General features: G+C 38.3%; 1 protein-coding gene across 3 annotated transcripts in view; it reads right to left on the bottom strand.

The window, feature by feature from the left end:
• The window catches only part of PATJ (PATJ crumbs cell polarity complex component), a 347,778-nt gene that overhangs the window by 204,608 nt on the left and 117,706 nt on the right, over window positions 1-25,464 (bottom strand). For all 3 annotated transcript variants that reach the window (XM_078073041.1, XM_036091353.2, XM_078073040.1), the window contains exons 23-25: window positions 8,814-8,885; window positions 7,419-7,596; window positions 1,872-1,982 (exon numbers count right to left, since the gene is read on the bottom strand). In XM_078073041.1, coding sequence (XP_077929167.1) covers window positions 1,872-1,982; window positions 7,419-7,596; window positions 8,814-8,885 — 361 coding nt within the window. The remainder of the gene's footprint in view (window positions 1-1,871; window positions 1,983-7,418; window positions 7,597-8,813; window positions 8,886-25,464) is intronic.

Below are 25,464 nucleotides of genomic sequence, written 5' to 3' on the forward strand. Positions count from 1 at the left end.
TGCAAAGATAGGAAACTTGATTCCTTCCAACACTTCATTCAACAGGAATCACTTTGTGTGGGGCGCCTGGGTGGCTCAATCATTAAGCGTCTGCCTTCAGCTCAGGTCATGATCCCAGGGTCCTAGGATCGAGCCCTGCATCGGGCTCCCTGCTCTGTGGGAAGCCCGCTTCTCCCTCTCCCACTCCCCCTGCTGTGTTCCCTCTCTCGCTGTGTCTCTGTCAAATAAATAAATAAAATCTTACCAAAAAAAAAAAAAAAAAAAGGAATCACTTTCTGTTAAAAAATGGAACAAGTCATGGACACAGAAATTTACTCCATCACCTGAATGTACTCCCTCGACTAGAACCAAAGATAGTTCAGTGCTTGATGAACTAAATGCACAATGTGGCAGTCTCTTGTGCTGCACGGGGAATAAGTGACTTGAGCATGACATGATGCTAAAAAGATTAATTCTTTTTTTGAGCAGTGAAAGAAATTGCACTGTTTGTGTCATCTAAGTGATAATTTCCACCTTAGCTCACCAGCAAAGGATGGATTAAATGCATGCTTGGACTTTTTGGTTGACTTTATAACCTCCTTTTTTTGCTTTGAATATTTTTTGGCAGGGCAGTCAGAAGTGGCCACCTAAAGGTATCAAGTAATTGGCTCATTCTCGCTCAAAACTGTTTCTTTGGAAGTACCATTTGGCAAGGAATAATTTGGCCAATTTTCCTATGGAACTCAGTTTCCAGAAATAAAAGTGATAGCCTCAACGACCTTCTCAATATTGTAAGAGCTAAAAGGTGGATTCCAAAAACTTGGATTCCAAAAAAAAGAATTAAAAAGTGTATTCCCCCAAATTTCAAATTGTATGAAAATGAGAAGACGTTATTCAGTTCACCATTCTCGGTGAGTCTTGTCGGTGTAAACACAGCACCGAGACTGGGAGGGGTCATACTGCAACAGAGCGCACCCCAGCAGAGCTGCCCCAGGGGGGTGAGCTTGTAGTCCCCTGTGTGCAGGCAGGTTACAAGTATGTCAAAATGTATTGATGCCTCGCCCCCACCCTCAGGGCCGCCAAACATCTGTTCGCCCAGGTTGCCATACAAATATTATTTCCTGTATGCCTTGACATACAAAAGGTCGAAAAGCACTGCATCACTTATTGAAAAGCATTTTTAAAAAATGCAGTTTTTCTACTGTTCAGAAGTGCCTATGTTTTGAACAGCTGTCTTCCACTATAAAAAGGAAAAATAAACATTTCTTCCAGTCACAGGGCTTAGGGGTGATATTTCTGCTGCATATTGCGAAATAAAATACATATCCTGCCACTGACATCTATGTATCAAAGTTCTAATTCCATACCGAAAGAGTAATTTATTACAGATAAAAGTGTTATGATTAAATACTGCTAGTTTTGAATTCAGGATGTCCAACAGAACATACAACAATGCACCATGTCTGCATTTTTATACTCTTTAAAAACTACACAGAGCATGGAGGTACCTCTAGAACGTTTTCATATCTGACCCCCTTTATGTTCCAAGTATTTTATAAACAAAGTAACTGACTCAGAAAAGTTAAGTAACTTGTCTCTAAGTCAGCAAAGCTGGTCAACAGGGAATTAAGGAATGGAAAACAGGTCTGACTCCATAGCCTGTGACTTAGACCAAGGCAGACTGGAATGACTCAAAGTGAACCAAAAGACCAAAATCAAAGAAAAAAAAAGGGAAAGTGAAGTTAATAACTAAATTTTTATGAAGTAATGCGTTTTCTAGGCAATAGTAGGATCAAAATGAAAATAAGTGGAAAAATACATGGAGGCAAAAGCTTGGTCCATAGGTATATAGAGTATTTTTAAATTTTTTGAAAATATCAACTAAAGCTTACTCTTGGAGTGGATGACAAGCTCTGAACAACGAACACCACAGGATTTCCCGCATTCTTAATGGCCTCCACTGCTTCTCTGTGCGAGGCATTCTGCAAATCTACTCCAGACACCTAAAACAGAGAAGTAATTTCATTTCAATTAGAAAGGCTATAGAGTTCACATGTATTATCTAGTGATGAGAAGAGCCAGTCTAATGAATTAGACCAAAGCCAAAAAAAGGAGGAAAAAAAAAAAAAAAAAAAGATTTGCCCATAAAAAGCTTGTTTAAGAACATGTTTAAGGAAAATAACATTCCACCTTCCAGAAAAGTAAGACAAGTATCTTAATAATAACAGCCTGGTTAAATATAATTATCCAAAATAGGTAGTTCGGTCAGTGACAGAACCTTAAGAAGTTTCTGAGCTATGATGTCACCTCTGCCACTAAACACAGCATTCTGAGTGGGGACAGGGGAAGGCGGTCTGGACTCTTCTCTCAAATTGAGAAGTACAATATTTTAAGCAAATTGTCCATTATTTTAATTGAGTAGTTGAACATTTCTCAAATTATGTTTAAAAAAGAACTATGAAAATATCCATAGGTTTTTACTAAAAGTGTTCTCTGTTCAGTAAATTGGGGTAAGTATACACAGCTCCTTATCATACAAATTTCAGACAACCTAACTTGCAAACATGTCCAAAATCTCCAAGAGCATTCTGTATCTACCATATTTAACAGAACCAATTTTTCAAACCGATAATGTAACAAAGCCTTAATAAATGTTGGGGTGGCTTATGGTCAGTGGATAGTGACAATTTGTGAATACCTCTTTGCCATAAGGAGACCAAAGAAACAGGAATGTAGGTGGATAAGGCTGTGGGATCAAGGTTGGCTTTTGTGTTTAAGATGGGAGGTATTACAGTAATCATGGTGTGGCAGAGAGGGAAAATGCATGCGAGAGAGAGAAGTGACACCTGAGGAAGTGAGTCCTCGGACACCGAAGAGGGAATGACTGCCGTGGCACAAGTTACGGAGACTGGCTTTAGTTAGAAGCACAAATAGTTCATATGTTGTTACAGATACAGTGAGAAAAAAAGATTTGGCACGCAGCCAGAGCAAGGGGACGTTCCTTTTTGTACTGCTTCTATTTTCTCCATGAAATAAGAAATAAGTACCATAAACTGAGATTAAAATGGAGGAAGGCAGTTTAGGAGGTGTGAAGGAGTTACCTCTGGAAGCAGGAGAGTGAAACAACTAGGGAAGTATTATAGGATTGCAAGGCAGAACTAAAGACTCACTTGAGAAGGAGCTCATGAATTTAAAATGAGACCAGACAGCCTAGCTGGTTATTTTCTCCAGCCACGCTAGGGACCTGAAATAAGCCAAGAGTTGCATTTAACTAGGATGTGGTTTCCCCAGACAAGTTCAGTAAAAGCAAAGGGGATCCAAGGAGCTGGAAGTGATGAGGATGATCAATCACTGAGTCAGAGCACGGTGAGGAGAAAAGCAAGCCCACCTGAAGCTGAGGGACACAGAGGTAAGGGCCCGAAGGTAGGAGACAGGAGCCCAGTGTGGGAGAGGGGTTTAAAAGCAGGTGAGTGTAGCGCCCAGTGCAAGGGAGAGTGCAGAGAGATGAGTCAGGGAGGCAGCTGAAGCCACACGACCACACACAGGCTGTGGCAAGAACTTTGGCCTTTTATTCTGACAGATATCCCCTGGAAGGTTTTAATGAAACCTTCTCTTCTGTGAAAACCTCTTTTCTGTGAAAACATCTTTTCCCATATGAACTCAGGAAGGATATGAATAATAGTAAACCAATAGAGAAAAAAAATTTAACTGAAGCTTAAAAGCTATCACAACAGTTTGGTGAAGCTTCTTATGAATAACCTAATCCCCAAAACATTCAACAGTAAGAGAAGTAGAAGCTATAGAACCATTTCATCTTCGAGTAATAATCAGCTTTTGTTTCCCCAACACACATTTCCACAGGGTTAAATGGGAATCACTGAAGTTAGGAAGTTAGGGAAAAAATGGAATTCTGTTATATTACAGCAGAAATATAATCTTAAGTTTTTCTCAGCTTTAAATGTATAACCCAGAAGTATGTCCATTCACACAGGTAAGACCCATTTCCCAAAATTAAATTAATTGCTAACTTCCCAGGTCAACAAATTCTTCTTTATACAGATCTAGCTCCTTTATGCAATTGTTTCAAGGCAGAGAGAAATGATTATTAAGCTTTCCTTAAAAACAAAACAAATGAGTAATGCTTTTCACAGGAAAAAAAAAGTAAACAAATGACTCCATATGCTTGACAAAATAAATATTAAAGTGTTAACATTTCAAATCTGTTGTGGGTTTAAAGAAATTATTAAATCTGGGATAAAACAGTGGGTTCTTATTAGTATATAAAAGTGATGGATAAGTAAGAGAATACTTTGTATTCAACTCAAAGCAGGAAAGATGAAGGGGAAAACACCTAATTTAAAAAGATAAAACAATGAGCAATACAATTAGAAAACAGGCAAAAGACATGCACAAACATTTCACTAAAGAGGACATGTGCAGATGGCATGAAGAGTTCTTTATCATTAGCCATTAGGGAAACTCAGAACAATGAGGTATCACTATCTACCTATGAGACTGTCCAAAATGAAAAATAGTGACAACACCAAATGTTGGTGAAAATGTGGAGAAACCGGATCACTCATATACTGCTGGTGGAAATGTAAAATAGTACAGCCACTCTGGAAAATAGTTCCTTTCAAAACTAAAAATGGACTTACCATACAACCAGCAATTGCATTCTTGGGCATTTACTGCAGACAAATGGAGACTTATTTTCACTTAGGAACTTGTATACAAATGTTTATAGACGTTTTATTCATAATAACCAGGAACTGGAAACCATGTGCCTTTTATATATATATATATATATATATATATATATACACACACACACACACACACATATATACATACACACACACACACACACATATATATATACATACACACACACACATACACACACACATATATATATTAAAGATTTATTTACTTATTTGAGAAAGAAAGAGGGAGAACACAAGCGCACAGGGCAGGGTGGGCCGGGGGGGGGTGGTGGACAGGGAAAGAGAGAGTCCCAAGTAGACTGCTCGCTGAGCGCGGAAGCCAACGAAGGGCGACTGCACTACCCTGAGATCATGACCTGAGCCGAAACCAAGAGTCGCCACCCAGGCACCCCAACCCAGGTGTCTTCCAGTGAGTGAACGGTTAAACTGTGGTACCTGCACACCACAGAAGTATTCAGTCACAATAACAGGGAATGAACTATTGATGGACACAACAAATTAAATGAACTTCAGTGAAATTATGCTGAATGAAAAAAGCCAATCTCAAAAAGATGCAGAATACATAATTCCATTTATGTGACAACTGTGAAATAACATAATTATAGACATGGAGAAACAGATTAGTGGTTGCCAGAGGTTGGGTATGGGGGGATATGGCAGGGGAGATGAACGGCTGTAGAGGGCAACACTGGGGAGTCTTACAGTGATACACTGAGTCTCTTTGATTGTGGGGGTGGTTAGGCAAGGCTACACGTGATAAAACTGCGTAGAGCTATAAAAATACACAAAGTTATACATCAGTGCCTGTGTAACTGGTGTTGTGCCCGTATCAGTATTTTGGTTCTGCTCGTGTACCACAGCTGTGTCACACAGTAACCCTGGGGGAGGCTGAGGGAGGAGAACCTGGGACCTCCTTGTACATTTCTTTACAATTTCCTTTGACTGTTTCAAAATAGAAAGTTAAGGGGAAGAAAAAGGACCACACAAAACACAGAATACATATTTAAAAACTAAGTTCAAATATATCAGTAATCAAAGTAAAAAATGAATCCGTGTCAGTTATTTACTAGATGAAGATTATCAAGGTAGATTTAAAAAAGCAAAATCCAGTTATATGTTGCTTACAAAACATACAACTAAAACAAAATCACAAGCGTAAAAATGAAGGAATGAAAAAAACAATGTGCTATGTATGCAAATACTAAATAAAGGAAACCCCACCTGCCCCTGAAGTCAGAGTAATCCTTTTAAAATACGTACACATTCACAATTCTAGAATGGACAACTTACCAAGCTCTCTGTGATGTGGCTTCACATTACCTCTCAGACTTTTCTCTTCACACTCTCTTGCTCACTCTACCTACATTAGTGGTGCTGGACTTCTTTCCGTTCCTTCAACACAGTCAGGCAAACTCCTACCTCAGAGCTTAAGCATTTTAGTTCTTTCTGCCTAGAGACTTCTTCCCCTATACATCCACATGGCTCACTCTCTCACTTCCTGTATTTGTCCCAACATCATCTTCCATAACCTATCTATCGGTTGCAATCAGCACCTCCACTGCCCTTCGTTCCTCCTTATCTTTCTGCTATTTACTACAATCTAACACTCTACATATTACGTACGTTATCTATCTTCCCCACTACCATGTAAATAACCTAAGAGTAGGAATTTTGCTCATTTTCTTCACTGCGATAACCCCAGTGTGTTTGAAATCTTCTTTTAATTTCAAAAACACAAATATAACCTAATATTTGTATATTCAGAGCAATTTTACACAGTTCTTGGCTTTAATCCTCACAATGATGCTATGGGTTTTAGATTCTCATTTCCATTTTATTTCGAAATTGAGAATAAGGTGGGTTTAATAATATGTCCAAGAACAGATACAAAATAAACAGCACAAGCAAGACTTCAACCCGTGACCTCCAGGGCTCTTTTCATTCTATCAGAACTAAAGCACCACAGCTGAAGTTTAGCATCATAAAGCATGTATCAAGAACACGATTCTGGGATTGAAGCTATTTAATATGATGTCCATCCAATAAACCCAGTGCAAACAAATGTATGAGATTCAGACCTCAGGACGTTCTCAGCGCCTTGATGTGCCCTAAACTCTGCTGTTCTGTAAAGCCTACCGCATGTGAACAATGGAGTCACCCCTTCCTCCAATGGAGGCTGGATGAGCATGGCTATCCCACTGACACATATTTATACAATGTAGAGCTTGTTATAGAGAATATAGTCAATAATATTGTAATAATGTTGTATGGCAACAGATGCTAACCACACCCGTGGCGAGCATTGCATAATGTACAGAATTGTCTATACCTAGTACACCTGCAAGTTAATGTCACATTGTATGACAACTATACTTCAATTTAAAAGCAGAACATTAGAAATTTTTAAGTGATGAAAAAAATTAGAGTTTGTTGAAGACTATGGGAGAAACACAATGCTAACGAGCTGACTCATTCTGTTAAATTGTAAAATTGGTTTTTTAGTCAGCTGATCCTTTGTCTATGCTATATGATAACCACCCCAACTTTAGAATCTCATAAAATTATGCAAACAACATACAAACTAGGGCATTGAAAGAAAATACACCAATTGTATCCACATATACCAACAACAAATGAAGGAAGGACTTCCAGTTAAATGATTACTGTCTTAAAGTAGGTTTCAAACAAAAACGGAATTTTAACATCACTTACCTCAAGTATTTTATCTCCTGTTTTAAGAGCATTTGTTTTTCCTGCTGGACTGTCTTCTAAAACTTGTTTGATAAATATACCTTTAAGTTCCTCTCCATTCTTCAGGCGTTTTATAACAGTTTGTCCACCAACAATACTAATACCAAGAGACACATTGGGTTCCCTAAATATCTCAACACTGTAAAAAGAAAATAAATTCACTTATGAGCAAGTTAATATAATTTGTTGGACGGTCACTATAAGTTCGATTTGGACCATATCCTTGTGACTCATATTTTATATGAATATATTTTTACAATTTTCGAAATTGTACCTAGTTCCAAAATTATAGGACATTATCAATCATTCATGGCGCACGTGAAAGCTTGAATTTGGAAAAAGATTTCTAAAACAATAAATACACCCTCTTAATATTCAGAGATTTTGGTTGGCCTTAATGTTCCCATCTCCTACCACAATATATTTTCTATAATTAGTTCTTTAATTCTATATCCCTAACATCAGCAAAGAATGGATGAAGGAAATAACAAATGGGTGGGGGGGGGGGGGGATCAAGAAAGTCGCATATTATCATTTTGGCAAAAAGCACAAACTTTCACAATAAAATAAATTTGCCACTAAAAGGCTTCTTGCCCTAGCTGCCTTTTCCAGTCAGCAGGTTTAACCTGTGCTTCTTTAAGTAGGGGACAGATTTTGCTCTTAAAGCTGGCAGGCTCTCTTTTCTTCCTACCTCCACATCACTTTTTAAAATAAAGTATGGAATAAAACTTGCCCTTCAAATGGTTATGAATTTTACTCAGACTGCAGATGTGGCCAATGATTAACTGAAATTAAAAAGTAGTTCAGAAAACAGCGCCCAAGAGTCTTTAAGACAAAACACAGAAGTGCAAGAAGAAAACAGACCATGTGGGTGGGTACTGTGGGATTAATAATGCATGCAGAATAGAGCACCTAAGGAAGACTTTTATATTCTGTTAGCTCAAACAAGGCACAAACTTGGACGAACACAAGAGGAGGAGGATAGAGATAAATGAATACATGCTAGAAGCCTCAACTACTGTTGCTGTTATTTAAAAAAAAAAAAGGAAGAAATTTTACTGTATTCAAGGCAGTGGTGCAATAATAAAGTATACTTAGTCCATTGGTTACTATCATACATGGACATTTGTAAATTGCTTTTTCTGAAAAACTATGATAAAACTTTCCATTTAATGTTGATTATAGTCATTTTGCCTGGCTAAAAATCCCTAGATAAGACAAAACTAAAATTTAGGCCAGCCTACATGTGGATGATGGCAATTTCTCAATCAGTACATGTCCACATGACACTATGAAATTTAAGAGCAACTAACTGATTGTGTTCTCCTGAGAAAGCCAATAATGTCATCAACATACATTCTTGGTGGACCCCAGTGGCTGAAGTTTGGAGTTTCTTCTCCTTCACCTTCTTCTCTTTCAGGTAACTCACTGAGGGGAGAGAAAGGAAAAAACATGGTGATTAACATAACATAATAAAAAAAAGAAAAGAAAAGAAAAAACACACAACTTGTAAAACACAGTGTTGTATTAAAGGCTCCTAGAAACTTTCAAAATTAAACAATCTATATGTAGTTAAATAGTTCTTAATTTTTAAGCTTTTAAAATATTTACATCAATAAAATACATACATCAACCAGAACATTAATGTTCAACTCAATAAATATCCACCTGTCACCAAAAAGTCATAGAACTATTATAAACACTTTTATTGGTGACACTCTAGATGCAATTTTCTAAAAATCTGTGTTTGATTTGTACAATATCACATTTGTTTTTCTATCAACATATAAATTAGGAAATATATTCCTTCAAACTTGGTACTGATGGACCAGCAAAGAGAACACTCCAGCATAAATCAACACCAATAGCTGAAATGGCTAAACAGTTGGTAAGCACAATCCCTCTTTCTAGATCTGTCACCCTGACCCTAAATAATTCCCTTGTCATTTGTATCCCATGAATGTTTTGTGTCATTATCCATCACGCTGCAGTTTACAGAGAGATTTACTTTTGTTAGATCTAATTCGATCCTCCCACCTACCACCACCATACTTTCACCCATCAAGTTATGTTAGTATGGAAATAACAAAATAAAATGCTGAATTACAGAATACCTACAAAGGTAATGCTATTGAATAGGGTAGACACATTACCATACATTATCTAAAGGAGGAGTCAGGAGTCCTAAGCTCCAGTCTAACCTGCACCATGAAATGGGGGTGTGACTCCGGACCGCCAAATGAGATAATAGGTCTGACAGCGTATTGTATTACTCTACACAAAAATGAAGGCACCACCTCTTCCATTTCATGTTCACAAAAACCCTGTGAAGCAGCACTGCAGGTCATACTATTATATTTTCCACATAAGGAACTGAGGCTCACAGAAGGCTCCTGAGCACACAACCTCTTCACAATATCCAAATCTATGTTGCAACACACAAAGTTTCAATGCTGCATTTTTCTCTGAACTCTGAAATAAGTCCCATAAAAAGTAACAAAACTCCACCTATTTGCTGCTTCTACAGACAGACTTTCTAGGATATAATGGTTTAAGGTGGAGTGAGAAAGAGAAAACTGAAAGGATCTAGACAATCCAAAAATCAGTTAAGAAATTGCAATCGTGGGGTTCCTGGGTGGCTCAGTCAGTTGAGCGTCTGCCTTCGGTTCAGGTCATGATCTCAGTCAGGGTCCTGGGATGGAGCCCTGCATGTGGCTTCCTGCTCAGCGGGGAGTCTGCTTCTCCCTCTCTCTCTGCCCCTCGTTCTCTCTCTTGTAAGTAAATAAAATCTTAAAAAAAAAAAAAAAAAAGGAACTGGGATCATCAGGGGCCATTAACATCTCACCCACTACCAGATGGCTTTCTTGCCTCAGACAGTGTATTTTTTATTATTAAAAGCATCACAATATTCAAGGAAAAAGAGCTTGGCAGATACTTGCCAATTACTTATCTAATGTCCTCTCCCTCCTTCCTTACCAACATAACCTCTCGTTTATTCCAGGTGGCACTATGCCCAGCTTTAAAGAAATACATTTTCTGGACTTCCTTTCAGCTAATGGTAACTGGGTGTTGTGTTCTGAAATAAAAGTAAAAGTCCCTAGAGATTTCCAGAAAAAACTCATTGAATGGAGAGAGAATCATCTGGCAGGAGGCTTCTTCTAGGACCTTCCCTTTCTTCTTGCCTAGAAGGCAGAGATGACATTGGCGGTGAAGCACCCATTTTAAAATCATGAAGAAACAAGACTAAACCAATACATTAAGAAAACAGCAGAGCAGAAAGAAGAAGGTTTTTAAGACCCTGACAGATCACCTTCTTCAGGGGTTTTTACATAAAAAAGATTAAGGCCCTGTTTGTTTAAGCTACACTAAGTGGGGTGTTTGTTTATAAGCAGCTGAATGCAATCCTTAAATGATACCCATGATTCTACCAACTTAAGTGAAGTCTTTATTTATCACATTATATTGTTCTTTGCACATGTGCATATATGTTTGTTGGATAGTTGTGATAGCAGAAACTTCCATATTTTGATTACCCTATGTAATAGTAAGGATTAAATGATATATGACTGGCATTTAATTGAGGCTTAACATTCATTGCCTTTACAATTTTTTTCGTTTGAATTTGTATCAAAATTTTCCCTGTGTATTATAATCATCATTTTTTTATTTAATAGCATCTTAATAGCCCATGCTATTGATGTAATTTATTTGCTATCCCAAATATGATACACTGAGATTATATCCTGGAATATGGCTATTACTGCAAGGAATATCTTCACGCTCTGCTGTATTTTATTTTTTTATTTTTATTTTTTAGATTTATTTTTTTATTTTAGAGAGAGAGCACATGCAAGCTGGCGGAGGGGGAGAGGGGGATAGAGAATCCTCAAGTAGACTCCACACTGAGCTTGGAGCCCGATGCAGGGCTCAATCACGCGACCCTGAGATCATGATGTGAACCAAAATCAAGAGGCAGCCACTTAACTGACTGAGCCACCCAGGCACCCCACTCTGTTGTATTTTAGAATTCCCCTTTAAATATAAACTGAAGATTACAATTAAAAATCCAAAAAGCAAATCAACACTGAAACCTTCCTCCTCTCCATTTTCTACTTTCCTGTATCCCAAATCGTAATAGGTGTGATAATAAGAAGCACTGAGCTTCTACAACCCTTAAATTTCTCAAGTGACAGAGGTGATAGGATCATCTTTTGTTATTTATAACAAGCCCTTTTCAACCATACCTGAGTTTATTATGCTAGTAAGGGGACTTTTGGTGAGGCCCTAGACAGCTTCAGGACGGGGTCTGGTTGCCACAACAACCATATGATTAGTTAGAACTTTCAGTCTCACCCTCCTCTGGGAAGAGGAGAGGGGCTAGAGATGGAGTTCAATCACCAATGGCCAACGATGTAACCAATCATGCTCACATAATGGAACTTCCAGACTGGCACATACATCAAGGTATTGATGTACTGGCGGAGGGGAAGGGGGACGCACCCAGGAAATGCATGGAAGCTCTGTGCATCCTCCATACCTTGCCCTATGCATCTCTTCTATTTGGCTATTTCTCAGTTGTATCTTTTATAATAAACCAGTCAGCATAAGTAAAGCACTTTCCTAATTTCTGTGAGCCATCCTAGCAAATCAAAGGTTTTGATCATCAAACCTGAGAAAGGGATCACGGGAACTCCCAATTTGTAGCTGGTTGGTCAGAAGCACAGCTAGCAACACGGACCTTGTGACGGGCATCTGAAGTCAGGACAGTCTTGTGGGACTAAGTCCTTAGACTGTGCAATCAGCACTAACTCTGAGTAGCTAGTGTCAGAAGTGAATTGAATTTTAAGACACCAGTTAGTGTCCAGAGAATCAGTAGTTGGGCAGAGGGGAAAACTCACATATTTGGTGTCAGAAGTGTTGTGAGCAAAAACAGTTCATAAGAGGCATTAAAAAGAAGAAGAAGAAGAAAATCCCACATAGGTATTTTTACTATGGTACATGTATGCTACTCTTATTCAATTTTTAGAAACCTAAAATAGAATGGAAACCAAGTTTTAACATTAGTATGGACGATTAGTTTCCCCATTTAAAAAAATGAAAACCAAAAATTTCCAAAACAGCTGGCTTTCACATACAACCAAGGGGGGAAAGAAAACACTGTCTAGAATATGCAAAATTTTAGTTTTGATAGTGTAACAAAAGGATTATTCTGTTGGAAGAAACTGACTTTTTCAAAGCATATTATATTTCTTTAGGAAGTTTACACATATTTTCTTCAGATTATTTCATACCTAGAGAGAGATTAAACTTGCAAAAGCTTAGGGGTACCTGGCTGGCTCAGTTGGGGGAGCATGTGACTTGATCTCAGGATTGCGAGTTCAAGCCCCACGTTGGTTGTGGAGATTACTTAAAAATAAAATCTTTAAAGTACAATAAAACAACCAAAAACAAAAAACAAAAAACCATCTTGCAAAAGCTTATCTAGATAGTGTGATTTATTTTGGAAATACTATCACAAGAGATGAGCAACTATACAAACTAATGTGGTCACTTTACACTGATGAATGCATATACCTTTTAACCCAAATTAAAAATTAACTGAGAAAGTAAAATATTTTTACTGCATATATCAAGATCTAAATTTACACAAACATATTTAAAACTTTAACAAGGGTTTTCTGACCTCAAATTTTATAATTTGCACTGATTAAATATGGTCAGTAGCTCAATCAGTTAGAATCTCATGTTAAAATAAATGAAATGTACTTCTTACACTTTGATCCAGAGTTTTATAACCAATTTTCCCCAGAGGAATTAACCATCCAATAGAAACAGTGCTTTTTATTTTTGACCTTTATAACAAATGGACAAAGTTAACACTTTAACAGAACTGGGGGGAAAGGTGGACCACCCCATTAATGAACAAGTGGATACTAATGTAAGATTCGATGATATACAATCTCTAGGCAAATCAAATTTTCAGCATCATACAAAAATGAGATGAATCAGACCTTTTCTTTCCAACGTACCTTCTTTCATATAAAATTTCTACCTACTAAGTACTAAGCCAAAATGTGTGTCAAGTAAACTCCGCACTCTAAAATGATGCAAGCAGGACGAGTTTTGGTTGTAACTGAACTATCTTGAGATTTTTTTTCCTCTTTAAATACAGATTCTATATGGTAATTTTGTATGACACACCACAGGAAACAGGACAATAGGCACTAGTGTTTTTCACACTAGTAGGGCTACTTACACAGATGTTACACTGTGATTTTGAAGTTGCAAAGCAAATTATTATCTGACACGAGTATACATAAAGAATTAGGCATTCCCTTAAAGTTTAGAAGGACACAGACTGCGCTGAGGGAAAGAAGCCAGACACAAAAAAGTACCTACTGTATGCCAACATTTACATGAGTTCTAGAATGGGAGAAATAATTTACGGTGTTAGAAGTCATATTAGTAGGGGCGGTAGCGTGGCTGAGTGGTCTAAGGCGCTGGATTTAGAAGTCATATTAGTAGTTGCCCGGGGCAGGGTACTGCCAAGGAGTGATGGATGTAATATCTTCATCAGGCTGTGAATGAATTTATCAAAATTAAACAAACTGTCCCTTAAAATTTGTGCATTTTATATAAATATGTAAAACTGTGCTTAAGAGTTTTGTTAAGAAACAAAAACTCAAGCCATAATGGGTAAGTTGCTTTCTTATATCAAATTTACTTCTCATTTGGCCTTCTGTAGAGCCTAAATTAGTAAACAAAGATCTAATTATATTTTCAAACACATTAGTGTAATGCTCTATGTACCTCTTGTCCTAATTTTTCACATTTGTCTTCGCCTGCAGAGCAGACAACAGCTCCAACGGCATTATACTAGAAATCTCCCGTTTTCCTCCCAACTCAAACACTCCAGAGTAGTCTTTGCTCAAATGTACATATTTATTCTCCCCTAATCCTCAGCCTCCTACCAATGTTCTGAATCTACACAAAGTTTACCTCAAAGATAAATCTATTAGATATCCACCATTGCCTCAGAAGGCTTTACATGCCAGGCACTGTACTGGGGCTCAAAATTTAACAATAATTCATTTAATCCTTTCCCCAAATACGACACCCCCCTCCTATTTTACCTGCCATATTCAAAACAAACGATCAATACCTGAAAACATTTATTTTCATTTGCATACTAGTATACATATAACATGATTTTTTTTTTCAATTTTAAATACAAGTCTTTCATCTCAAGTTCATCTTCCCAGGTTTTAGGCTCTGACACTTTGTTTTCCTTACTATGAGTTGATCCTACTCATTACACACACCCACACAAAAGAACTACAATCTCGTCCAATGTTTTAATAAACGCAACAAAGAACACTGCCCTAGAAACCTCTGAGCCCATGAAGTCTATCCTTGTCATCTAGCATCACTGCCAACCTTTCATTAAGCTCTGTTCAAGGCATTTTATGAAGTCCTTTATATGCACACTTATTTAACTCAAAGAACTACCCACTTTATAAGTGAGGAAATACAGACACGAGGGAAACCTTCTCAGGGTCATGTAGCTACAGACAACAGAGGAAATGTTTGAACAGTACCTATGATGTATCTATATTACAGATCTGCTATTAGTCTGAGAAATGTGCATGTTCCCCATTACAGGCACCCGTATGTCTTTAGGCAGTAGGTGATGACATAGATGAGTCAGAAAAAGACTGAAGCCAGGTGGATTCTGAAGACAGGATCTCAAGTGGCCTTATAAGGAAAGAAGGAGAGACACCTGGGTGGCTCAGTTGGTTAAGGGTCTGCCTTCAGCTCAGGTCATGATCCCAGGGTCCTGGGATCGAGTCCCACATTGGGCTCCCTGCTCAGCAGGGAGACTGCTTCTCCCTCTGCCTGCCGGTCCCCCTGCTTGTGCTCTCTCGGAACAAAATCACTTGGACACCCTCCAGAGTTATCACACCCTGCTTGCCCAGAGGCCCCTTCCTAGAGATCTCTACTTTCAAGGAGCATCTGACCTCTGACTACCAGTCCTCTTGATCATCTGATGCTAGAAGCCAGAGGAGCTCATGTTCCTGGTCACATGGGATTGTAATAATCAGTGTCACCCAAAAAGGAGCTCATACTCCTAATCTGGTGCCCCAATATTTGTGACTCCTGTAGAGGGGACACCTCTACATTGCCTGATTCTTGGGGCCTGTTAGGCTTACACTCATGAGTCCCACTAAGTTGTAACCAATGAACAAAAAATTCTTCAATAGCTACCACCCCTAGAGCATAGCAAGAGGCAACAGATCCAGGAGCTTGGTCTTTCCATGCAGGAGCCTATTAATCATTAGGACAGTAGCCTGAGAGGTAGGGTTCTAATTAAGCATGCATCTTGAGGCTGACTAATCCTTTCCAGAGACCTCGGAGGGCAAGTGCTCTCATCATGCTCACCCTCTGCCACACTCCAGAGTGACACTGACTCTTGGAGGGGAGCTTTCCATGAGTCTGGTGCCCAGTTTTTGCAGCTGACATCCAGGGGACACCCCTTGATTGCCTGGCTCTGGTGGATGAAGGGTCTTGCATTCCTGGATCCCACAGGACTATGGCAATCAGGGGATGATTCTTGGCAGGCTACTACCACCAGGGCAATTCAAAGACAGCAGACTGAGGCACATGCCCCAGTCTTTCTGTAAAAAAAGGTCACTTTGCTTATTCTGGAGCTTCAGCTGAGGGGCAATATTTAGGTGTGGCACACATTCAGCGACCTACAGTGCTGCTCTAAAGGAACTTGGGCTGTGAACACCATCCCGGCATTCTCCTTCTGCTTTGCTCTAGTTCACTGGTATCTCCCCAAAAGGAGCTTATACACTCTTCTGAAGTCCCAATTTCTGTGACTGCCACCCAAGGCACACCTCTAGATTGCCTGTCTGGTGGCCAGTGGGGCTTACACATGTGGCCCCTCAGGATTATATATATATTTGCATGCTTTTAAAGCTGCTGCCTGAGGGTCTGGCTTTCAGTCAACCTGAATCTCCCCTTTTGGACACTGACCGGTATTGGCACATCCTCAACTATCAGGAGCTATTAAAAATATAATAGGCTGTTTGTATATGTGCTGCCGAAGTGAGCACTATAATAGGCTGTTTGGACAAGCACAGAGGTTTGGGAAACAACCAAGAGCTGTAGTAGGGCTGAATGAAAAGTTTCATCTCCTACACAGGGCCACTCCTTCGAAACTGGGAGAGGTGGCTGTTTCATCAACCGTATAACAACCAACACAGAAAGTCAAGCAACATGAAGAAATAGAGGAATGTTCCAAATGAAAGAACAAGAAAAAACCTCAGAAGAATACCTTAATGAAATGGAGATAAGCAATTTACCTGATAGAGAGTCCAAAGTCATGGATATAAAGACGATCACTGAACTTGAAAAAAAAGAATGGATGAAAACAGTTAAAACTTCAAGAAAAACATGGAAAATATAAGAAAATACCAAAGAGAAGTCACAAAGCTGAAGAATGCAAGAACTGAACTGAAAAATACACTAGAGGGGTTCAATAAATGACTAGATGAAACAGAAGGATCGGGCAACTCAAAGACAAAGATCTCACCCAATCAAAGAAGCAAGAGGAAAAAGGAATAAAAAAAGTGAAAATAGCTTAAGGGATTTACAAGACAACATCAAACAAACTGACATTGACTTTTTATAGGGTTCCCAGAAGGAGAGAGAGAGAGAGAGAGAGAAAGAGGCGGAAATCTTATTAGGAAATAATGGCTAAAACTTCCCTAACTTCGGGAATGAAACAGCCATCCAGCTCCAGTAAACCCAGAGAATTCCAAACAAGATGAAGCCAAAGAGATTCACACCACGACACATTATAATTAAAATGCCAAAAGTTAAAGACAGGAAAGAATATTAAAAGCAGCAAGAGAAAGAAACCTTGTTACATATAAGGAGCACCCCCCTCATAAAACTACTAGCAGATATTTGAGCACAAACATTACAGGTCACAAGGGAATGGAATGATATATTCAGAGTGCTGAAAGAAAAAACTTCAAACCAAAAATATTCTATCTGGCAAAATTATGATTCAGAATTGAAGGATAAAGAATTTTCCAGACAAGCAAAAGCTAAAGGAGTTCATCAGCACTAAAATGGCCTTACAAGAAAGGTTAGAGGGACTTCTTTAAACTGAAAAGAAAGGTGCTAATTAGTAATGAGAACACATGTGAGAGAAGAAATCTCATTGGAAAAGTAAATATATAGTAAAGGTCGTGGATTTAAAAAGCTAGTGTAAGGGTTAAAAGAAAAAAAAACAGTAATAATAACTATGATTACAATAATTAGTGAAGGGATACACAAGATAAAAAGATGTAGTAAATACAATATCAAAACCAAAACATAGTGGGGGAGGGGCAAAAATGCTGAGCTTTAGAATGGGATCAAATGTAAGGTATTATCAACTTAAAGTAGACTATTATAAGTTGTTATATCTAAGTCTCATGGTAACCACAAATCAAAAACCAATAGTAAATACATAAAAGTAAGAATATAAGCATACCACTGAAGTCATCAAACCAAAAAGGAAGAAAGTCAAAAGAACAGAGAAAAGCTCAACTACAAAAACAGATAGAAAACAATTAGCAAAATGGTAATAAACACATATCTGTCAATAATTACTTTAAATGTAAATGGACTAAAATCTATACTCAAAGAAAAGAGTGGCTGAATGTATTAAAAAACAAGACCCATCTACATGCTGCTCTATAGAGACTCACTTCGGATATAAGGGCACACACAGAGTGAAAGGGAAAGAACGGAAAAAGATATTCCATGCAAATGGGAACTAAAAGGAAGCTGGAGTAGCCATACTTATATCAGACAAAATAAACTTTAAAACCAAGAATAACAGACAAAGAAGGGTGTTATACCATGATAAAGGGATCAGTCCAGTAAGAGGATATTTGTAAACATTTATGCCTCAACACAGGAGTACTTAAATATATTAAGCAAATATTAACAGACCTAAAGGGAGAAATATAGAGTGCAATACAATAATAGTAGGGGATTTAATTCCCCACTTACATCAATGGATAGATTATCTAGACAGAAAATCAATAGGGAAACATCAGCCTTAAATGACATGTTAGAACAGATGGATTTAACAGACACATACAGAATATGCCATCCAAAAGCAACAGAATACACATTCTTCAAGTGCACATGGAATATTTTCTAAGACAGATCTTATGTTAGGCCACAAAACAAGTCTTAATCAATTTAAGATGACTGAAATTAAACAAAGCGCCTTTTCTAACTGCAATGGCATAAAACAAGAAAATAATTACAAGAAAAACACTAGAAAGTTCACAAATACGTGGAGATTAAACAACATGCTACTGAACAACCGATGGGTCAAAGAAGAAATCCAAAGAGAAACAAAAAAAATATCTTGAGATAAGCAAAAATGTAAATAAAACACACCAAACTTCATATGATGCAGCAAAAGCAGTTTTAAGTGGGAAACTCATGGCAATAAATGCCTACCTCAAGAAACAAGTCTTGAATAACTTAACTTTACATAGCAAGGAACTAGAAAAACAAATGAAGCCCAAAACTTGTAGAAGGAAGGAAATAACAAAGATTAGAGCAGAAATAAATGAAATAGAGACTATAATGACAGTAGAGGGGCGCCTGGGTGACTCAGTCAGTTAAGCGTCTGCCTTCAGCTCAGGTCATGATCCCAGAGTCCTGGGATCGAGCCCCACGTAGGGCTCTCTGCTCAGCAGGGAGCCTGCTTTTCCCCTCTCCCTCTGCCTGCCACTCCCCCAGCTTGTGCGCTCCCTGTCAAACAAATAAATAAATAAACAAACAAACAGACAGTAGAAAGATCAATGAAACCATAAGCTGGTTCTTTGAAATTGACAAACCTTTAACTAGACTTACCAAGAAAAAAAGAGGACTCAAATAAAATCAGAAATGAAAGAGATGTTACAACTGATGCCACAGAAATACAAAGAATTATGAGACGACTATGAACAATTATATGCCAATAGATAAATTTCTAGAATCATACAATCTTTCAAGACTGAATCATATAGAAAAAGAAAATCTGAACAGACCAGCTACTAGCAAGGAGATTGAATCAGTAATTGAAAACCTCCCAATAAATAAAAGTCCAAAACCAGATGGCTTCACTGGTGGATTCTACCAAACATTCAAAGACAATTTAATACCAATCCTTCTCAAAATCTTCCAAAAAATAGAAGGGGTGAACTCTTCAAAACACATTTTATAAGACTAGCATTACCTTGATACCAAAACCAGACGAAAACACCACAAAAAAAGAAAATTATAGGCCAACAACCCTAATGAACAAAGATGCAAAAATCCTCAACAAAATATTAGCAAACCAAATTCAACAATACATTGAAAGGATCATACACCACAATCCAGTCAGATTGATTCCAGGGATGCAAGTATGGTTCACCATTCACAAATCAATGTGATATACTACATCAACAAAATGAAGGATAAAAATCATAGGATCATCTCAATAGATGCAGAAAAAAGCATTTGACAAAATTCAACACCCAGGGGCACCTGGGTGGCTCAGTTGTTAAGTGTCTGCCTTCCACTCAGGTCATGATCCCAGAGTCCTGGGATCGAGCCCCGCATCGGGCTCCCTGCTCAGAGGGAAGCCTGCTTCTCTCTCTCCCATTCCCCCTGCATGTGTTCCCTCTCTCACTGTGTCTCTCTCTGTCAAATAAATAAATAAACTCTTAAAAAAAAAAATTCAACATCAACATTCAACATATTCATAATAAAAACCCTAAACAAAGCAGGTATAGAGGGAATGTACTTCCACATAATACAAGCCCATAGCTAAGATCAGACTTAACAGTGAAAAGGTGAAAGCTTTTCCTTTAAGATCAGGAACAAGACAAGGATGTCCACTCTTAACATTTTTCTTCAACATAGTACTGGAAGTCCTAGCCAGAGCAATTAAACCAGAAAAAGAAACTAAAGGCATCCAAACTGGAAAGGAAGAAGTAAAACTCACTATTGGCAGATGACATATTTCTTATATATAGAAAACTCTAAAGACTCCATCCAAAAATTGTTAGAATAAACAAATTCAGCAAAGTTGTAGTACACAAAATCAACATGCAAAAATCTGTTCTGTTTCTTTATACTGATACAAAGTATCAAAAAAAGAAATTAAGAAAACAATCCCATTTACAATTCCATCAAAAAGAATACCTAAAAATAACCAAGATGAAAGACTTGCATACTGAAAACTACAAGATACTAATGAAAGAAAGTGAAGATGACACAAATAAATGGAAAGATATTCCATGCTCATGGATTAGAAAAAATATTATCGTAAATATGTCTGTACTATCCTAAATAATATACGGATTCAATGCAACTACTATCAGAATTCCAATGGTATTTTTCACAGAAACAGAACAAACAGTCCTAAAACTTCTATGAAACTACAAAGACCCAGAAGAACCAAAGCAATCTTGAGAAAGAACAAAGCTGGAGGCAACATGCTTCCAGATTTCAAACTATATTACAAAGCTATAGTAATTAAAATAGTATGGTATTGGCATAAAAAGAGACACATAGATCAATGGAATAGAGAGCCCAGAAATAAACCAAAACATAGATCATCAATTAATTTACAACAAAGGAGCCAAGAACATACAGTGGTGAAAGGATGATCACTTTAACAAATGGTGTAAGGAAAATTGGACAGCCACATACAAAAAAAATGAAACTGGACCACTATCTTACAGCATACACAAAAATTAATTCAAAATGGATTAAAGACTTGAATGTAAGACCTGAAACCATAAAATTCCTAGAAGAAAACATAGGTGGTGAACTCCTTGGCATAGGTCTTAGTAATTATTTTTTTAATCCGACATCAACAATGAAGGCAACAAAAGCAAAAATAAACAAGTGGGACTACAAACTAAAAAGCTTCTTCTGCACAGCAAAGGAAACCATACACAAAATGAAATGGCAACCTACTGAATGGGATAAAATAACTGCAAATCATCTATCTGATAAGGGACTAAAATCCAAAATATATAAAGAATTCATACAACTCAATACCAAAAAACAATCCAATTAAAAAATGGGCAGAAGATCTGAATAGACATTTTTTTCAAAGAAGACATACAGATGACCAACAGGTACATGAAAATACGCTTAACATCATGAATCAGCAGAGAAGTGCAAATCAAAACCATAATGAGGTGGGGCGCCTGGGTGGCTCAGTTGGTTAAGTGTCTGCCTTTGGCTCAGGTCATGATCCCAAGGTCCTGGGATCAAGCCCCGCATCGGGCTCCTTGCTCCACGGGAAGCCTGCTTCTCCCTCTTCCTCTGCTGCTCCTCCTGCTTGTGCTCTCTCTTTGTCTAATAAATAAATAAAATCTTCAAAAAAAAAAAACCATAATGAGGTATCACTTCACACTGTTAGAATGGCTATTATCAAAAAAAAAAAAAAAAAAACCACAAGAAATAACAAGTGTTGGTTGGCAAAGATATGGAGAAAAGGGAACTCCTGTACACTGTTGTTGGAAAGGTAAATTGGAAAAAGTATGGAGGTTCCTCAAAAATTTTAAAATACAATTACTGTATGATCCAGCAATATCACTTCTGGGTATTTACCTAAAAAAAAAAAATGAAAACACTTATGTGAAAGATATATGCACCCCCATGTTCATTGCAGCATTATTTATGAGAGTCAAGATACAGAAACAATCCATTGATAGATAATCATGGTGTATATGTATGTACACACACACACACACACACACACACACACACTAGGATATTATACAGCCATAAAAGAATGAAATCTTGCCTTTGAGACTACATGGATGGAACTTGAGGGTATTATGGTAAGTGAAATAAATCAGACAGAAAGACAAATACCACATGATCTCTCTTATATGTGGAATCTAAAACAAACAACAACCAAAAAACCAAGCTCATAGATACAGAGAACACATTGGTGGTTGCAAGAGGCAGGGGGTGAAAGGCAGGAGAAATAAGTAAACTGTTTTTGTTTTGTTTTTAGTTTAAATAAACTGAATAAATATTCTGATCCACAGACACATTACCCATTGCACCACTGGCCCCCTTCAAGTTGATTAAAAACAAAACAAAACAAAAAACAGGCCTCCAAAGGTACAGCAAAGTCGGTGTCTGTGTGATAAAGCAGCACAGTGCTTATTAAATAACTTTGCTGGGTCCTACACAAAAATTAATGCAAAGTAGAAACTCTAAAATATCATTCAGCACTGCATGATACCCTGATCTGAAAGACTGTCTTCCAAAAGAATCTATGCATTACTCAGGAAAGCTCCTGAGCGGCAATAAATACTCTCCTATGAACCTAACTCCATGGGGGCACATCTTGAAAGACTAAAAGAGGGGAAATATGACTTACAGGAACTCTTCTAGAACCTGCTGAAATTTCAATATACCCTGAATCTATGACAGCAAGTCAAAAAAAACAACATTCAAATGCAAGACTGATCTCAGAAGACAAAAGTTAGGTCAAAACTCTTGAATGCCTGTGCCTGCATAAGAAATCAGCTTGTCAAAGATACTTTAAGAGAAAAAGTAATGAATGGGGTAGGAGTCAAGTGCATCTTCCCTCTCTGAAGCTGGAAGAATTGAGTAAGACACAATGGATGTTCTGTTTGGTCTTCCGCATAAGAAAGGAGGGGTGGTCTTGGAAATTTGTTTAGATACCGTCCAATTCTGCAGTCACAGTTCTACACCTTTAAAGAAGCAGCCCCATTTCCGAATTCTTTGACCAGATTCAATTATTAACACCAAGCTGAAGGGAAATTTAAAAAAACACAAAGATGTTTCATTTGAAAAGTAATTTGACCATATAAAAAGTCATAAGATTAGGGGTACCTACCTGGCTGGCTCAGTTGGTGGAGCATGTGACTCTTGATTTTGGGGTTGTGAGTTCAAGACCCACATTGGGTGTGGAGATTATTTAAAAATTTTTTACATCAAAAACTAATGATGTAATGTATGGTGATTAACATAACAATAAAAATTTTTTTTTAATTTTTAAGAAGTCATAAAATTATATTCCTAAGCCTTCCGGTACTTCCACCTCCAGGCATCTCTCCTAAAGAAACAAACCCGCTGCCTGTTTAAGACTATGTGTTTCCCTGGGAGCTGGTTACATCACTCGCACCAGGATGCAGGACCTGTCAGCACCTCCCCTCTGCATAGTGGTCCAGTTCTGCTGAATAAAAAGCCACCGAATTCCTCCAAGTAGTTGAGCCGATCTGAGTCTTTCCTTTCCACTCAGAGAGGAGCTATGCTGAAGCCCAGAGACCAACTGTTTGTGATATGAAGTTTCTATCTAAAACCATAGGCAAAGGTCACGAGGTTGCTGAACCAAGAAGTGCTATCATTCTAAGACACTTCATATATCAACATACTTGGACTAAAGTTTTAATAAAAACATGAAGGCCAATAAATCCACCCTATCTCTCATCCCTGTTATGCTTGGCCACCAACTCCTTCCTTCCCTGATTCTCTGGTTTCTCCTTGCTTCCGTTCCCAGACTCACCCCCAAGACCCTCCAGCCAAACTACCCATCACACTCCATGGAATCTCCTTGAGTTGTTAAGAAACTACTCCACACCCTGACCTCTTCACCGAATGTTCTCTCAACCTCTTCTGTTCTCTCTACAGCTTCTGGTTCTCTGCCACAGATACCACGCTCAAGGGAGTGATGCTCATTCCCTTGCTCTGGGAAGTTGGAAAAGGGGTGGGGGTGGGGCAAGATTTTTCTAAACTCCCTTCCTTCCACTAAGCCATTACTCTCCTACTGTTGTTTCAAAAGTGAATCCCTACTCAGACACCTCTCCTTTTAATGCCCACATTACTACCACCTCATCCTTGTTTTAAAATAACCTTTACCTAAATGACAAAAAATATAAAAAATAAAATATCTCTTGGGATTCCTGCCCATAGGACACAAAATAGCACTTGTATTTGTACTTTCCTTTTCATTCCTGGCACCTGTCTCTGTGGAGGAGGTAAACTTCCTCCCATCAAACCACCAAAGGCTCATCTCTCTAGGTGTGCAATGTCCTTCTCTCCCTTCACCCTCGCCAGGGACCGTGTTTAATCACCATCTTTCTAGCATCGACATATTCATTCGCTGGATTTATCCCAGAAAGACAGAGAGAGAGAGAGAGAGAGAGAGAGAGAGAGAGAGAGAGAGAGAGAGACACACACACAGATATATATGTAGTTATATATGTGTAACTCCTTCTCCTTTACCTCATTTATTTGACAGGGAGACACAGCGAGAGAGGGAACACAAGCAGGGGGAGTGGGAGAGGGAGAAGCAGGCTTCCCGAGGAGCAGGGAGCCCAATGCGGGGCTCGATCCCAGGACCCTGGGATCACAACCTTAGCCAAAGGCAGATGCTTAACGACTGAGCCACCCAGGCACCCCCGAGCCCCAGGACCCTGGGATCATGACCTGAGCCAAAGGCAGACGCTTAACGACTGAGCCACCCAGGCGCCCCCCGTGACTATCTCTGGGCTCATCAATTTCCTCCAATGTTTTGTTCATTCATTCCACTCCACTATTTTCTTCCTCATTCATACCTATAACAATGCTGTTTTGCAGGACTATAATTCTGGCCTTATGCTCTTCCTATTTGAGCTTACCCTGGATGACGACTATTCAAATCCAGCAGTTTCACATACACATGATCTTGCTCCCAATTATCCACATAAGGATAGACCTCAACATTAAACCCCAGAATCACACACCTAATTGATTCCACTTCACTTTGTGGAACCCTCAACATGTCCCAAACCAAATTCATTTTCCCTTCCAACCTGTTCATGCTCCTATAATCTTTTTTTTAAACTGAAGTATAATATACGATGTTTGATTAGTTTCAGGTGTACAACATAGTGATTTGACAGTTCTATACATAGTGAAAAGC

Source organism: Halichoerus grypus, chromosome 5, assembly GCF_964656455.1.
Source record: "Halichoerus grypus chromosome 5, mHalGry1.hap1.1, whole genome shotgun sequence".
NCBI classification, from domain to species: Eukaryota; Metazoa; Chordata; class Mammalia; order Carnivora; family Phocidae; genus Halichoerus; species Halichoerus grypus.